This window comes from Berghia stephanieae, chromosome 9, assembly GCF_034508935.2.
Source record: "Berghia stephanieae isolate SIO BIC M18660-M18661 chromosome 9, UCSD_Bste_1.3, whole genome shotgun sequence".
In the NCBI taxonomy this organism is placed as follows: domain Eukaryota; kingdom Metazoa; phylum Mollusca; class Gastropoda; order Nudibranchia; family Aeolidiidae; genus Berghia; species Berghia stephanieae.
The window spans coordinates 32,954,507-32,957,885 of NC_088368.1; the positions used below are offsets into that span (position 1 = coordinate 32,954,507).

At 37.3% G+C, this 3,379-nt stretch overlaps 1 protein-coding gene across 1 annotated transcript in view; it reads right to left on the reverse strand.

Moving 5' to 3' along the window:
• Positions 1-1,785: 1,785 nt before the first annotated feature.
• The window catches only part of LOC144979199 (uncharacterized), a 9,159-nt gene continuing 7,565 nt past the window's right edge, over positions 1,786-3,379 (reverse strand). The window contains exons 2-3 of the mRNA XM_078925809.1: positions 3,163-3,379; positions 1,786-1,946 (exon numbers count right to left, since the gene is read on the reverse strand). The exon at positions 3,163-3,379 is cut by the window's right edge and continues 602 nt beyond it. Of these exons, the coding sequence (XP_078781935.1) occupies positions 1,786-1,946; positions 3,163-3,379 (378 nt within the window). The remainder of the gene's footprint in view (positions 1,947-3,162) is intronic.

Sequence of the window (3,379 nt, forward strand, 5' to 3'; positions counted from 1 at the left end):
CCACAAATGCAGGATGATCGAAATATTTGGCCTAGATGGAAAAGCAGCCCACGAGGAAATAATACAAATTTCGGGCAAAAAACGCACCACTAACAACAATAACTGTATTAAAGACAAGAATGGTAAAATATTATTTGAGAAAGAGGATATAAAGGAAAGATGGTGTCAATACATTGGCGAGTTATTTGATGATGACAGGCCCCAAATACCTTTGCCAAGCAACACTGAAGGTCCTCCAATACTCGCATGTGAGATAGAAAATGCATTGAAAAATATGAAAGATGGCAAGGCTGAGGGTGAAGATGGCATTGTAACAGAAATGCTAAAAATTTTGAAAGAATTCTCAATTGTGAAACTAATAGATCCCTTTAATAGTATTTACAATACAGGCTATATTCCAGACGAACTTGCCAAATCGGTTTACATCACCCTACCGAAAAAACCAAAGGCGACAACTTGCAGTGATTTCCGCACAATAAGTCTGATGCCCCATGTAACTAAATTATTATTGAAGATCATCCTAGAAAGAATCAGGTCTGCCATCGATAATGAAGTTGGCGATGTACAGTTTGGCTTTAGAAAAAAATAATGGGACAAGAGAAGCAATTTTCTGTTTAAATAATATCACACAAAAATACCTTGATCATAAAAAGAAATCTATGCATGCTTTATCGATTACGCAAAAGCATTTGATAGGGTACAGCATGGAGAATTAATGACATCTCTGGAAAAGGCAGGCATTGATGGCAAAAATATACGGCTAATCACAAATCTATGTTGGCATCAAAAAGCAGCCGTCAGGATTCAGGGCGATCTGTCACCTTTCACGCCAATTAAAAGAGGAGTTCGTCAAGGATGTATCCTCTCTCCATATCTATTTAACCTGTACACAGAGTTTATCTTCCGTAAAACCGAGCACATTCCAGGTATTGTTATTGGAGGTAGGAGGATAAATAATCTGAGATATGCAGATGATACAGTATTGTTGGCATCGAACGAGACAAATCTACAGATCCTTGCAAATCAAGTAAACCTGAACAGTACAGCAAAGGGTCTAGAGATGAATGTTCAAAAGACGAAGTTAATGGTCATGTCAAAGAAGCCTGAAAAAAGCGCAAAAGTCCAAATTAATAATCAAAACATCGAACAAGTAGATTCTTTTAAATATCTTGGACAGACAATGACCAACAACGGAAAGAATGAGCTGGAAGTGAAAAACAGGATTGCTATAGCTAAGTCGAGGTTCAGTCAACTGAATAACATTTTAACTTCGCAACAAACGCAGATGAAAACGAGAATAAGAATACTCAAATGTTATGTCCACTCAACACTTCTCTACTGCTCAGAAACATGGACCTTGAACAAACAAATAGAGAAAAGAATTGAGGCCTTTGAAATGTGGACTTTCCGTCGCCTTGGAAAAATCAGTTGGAAAGAAAAGAAAACAAATCAAGAAGTCTGTGACATCCTTGATATCAGACCGACCCTAATGAAAGTAATAAAAACAAGAAAACTTAAGTATTTTGGACACCCAAGACGCCATCAAACTGTCAACAAGGACATTCTTGAGGGTAGAGTTGAGGGAAAAAGAGGAAGAGGCAGGCCAGCAAGAACTTGGATAGGTGATGTGAGGACATGGACAGGATTGTCGGCAGCCGAATGCAGTCAGCAAGCTGTCAACAGGGAAGATTGGCGTGTCATTTCAAGTCGACCTCAATCCATGAGATGACACTGGAAGAAGAAGAAGTAAATACTAGAAAACATATAGTATACTTAAACAGTTCATTATATCCTCCCGCACATGCTTGGAATTTTCATCTTCTTTAGTCTGTCTTCGTACTCAAGGTCTTTTAGATTTGGTATAACTGTGGATGAGATGCTGACTACAGGTTCAATGATCAATTTGTCTCTTTCCAAATAAGGTGACCGGGCTATATCAGACCTGCCTAGTGGAAAATTTCAGTATTAGAAATTTTAACGAAGATAAAAATTATAGTTTATGTAGTTAACTTTACAACCAACAAAATACCATCATAAGAATTACAGAATACGTTAAATCTTTAAAATTATGTTGTCTAGTATTAACTTTCATTGTTCAATAAGATTTACAGGCTTTGAGATGCTCATTAAGTTCTGAAGTTGGGGGGGGGGGGGTGTCAACAATTCATAATTCTACGAGTGATGATGTGGCTTGAACTCCATTATTTCCGTTGCGCGCAAGTGCGTATTTTTATTGGCCTCGGTCGTAGACAAGTATAGGGCACACGTTGTTTGCTATGACGTGTGATTACGTCAAAGTGGGACTAACATGGTAACTTGTGGCCATTTGACTCTGATGTGTAAAAGGAATTACCCTCATTTAATATGAACCAAATATAATGAGACATAGATAATGATATGCACAGGACAAGTATAAGATTATATGGAACACAATAGACAGTGCACAAGGCAAGAACGACAACACTACACACTCAACGTGTGTAGTTCAAATTAGTAACCGGACATCAGATGACTACAATTCTATATTATATATATATATATATATATATATATATATATATATATATATATAATGTATGATCCTCTCTTTGACAGGAAATCAATAAAGATTGTAAAATAGGGAATGGCGTAGCGAGATGTTTTCATGCGTCAATAGGCTTCAACAGTCGTGACGTCACTTCCCTCGTAATGACGTATAGTAGCTTAGTAATTGGTTCTAAACTATCGAAACAATGGCGGACGCCCTTATGAAATAATTCTCTGAAGAGCATAAAAGTGTATTCAGAAGAGAAAAACGTTATAAATCTGATCATGTTTGACTTGTATACATTCTGATCACATAACATGTGAAAAAGTCCTTGCCAGCATGAAGAATAAAAAGTGCCGATTTTCTTTGTTTAGAACCAAGCTGCTCGTTGCTGGGCGGACGTGACATCAGACTATTGAATCCTATTGTTACGAAATTTCAAATCACTCAAAGGATTCAGGCTTCACTATCCAGTTCAGCGACTCCGGTGATTTAGTCATCACTGAAACCAAAATCGCATTGTTGCTATTGTTGTAACAGCTCACACAATCAAAAAGGATAACAATACGACATCAGTTTGATGTAAAACCTAACCTTTCTTTCAAAGAGAAACTAATATTTTTGGTTATTGTTACTGGCATTGTTTGCGTCTGTTTGAATTTCACCCGCCACCGATGTGCTTGTGCCTTGACGAGATCCTGTCTTGCTTTCTTTTATTGGCACAGAAGAGTTCTCGTTCCGACTCTTACTTCTACTTCCTCTTCCTTCAGCACTCTGTCTGCCAAACATTTTGTTAAAAGCGTGTGAGTATTTTGAACTCATATTGATGTAGATAAAAATATTGATGGTAGA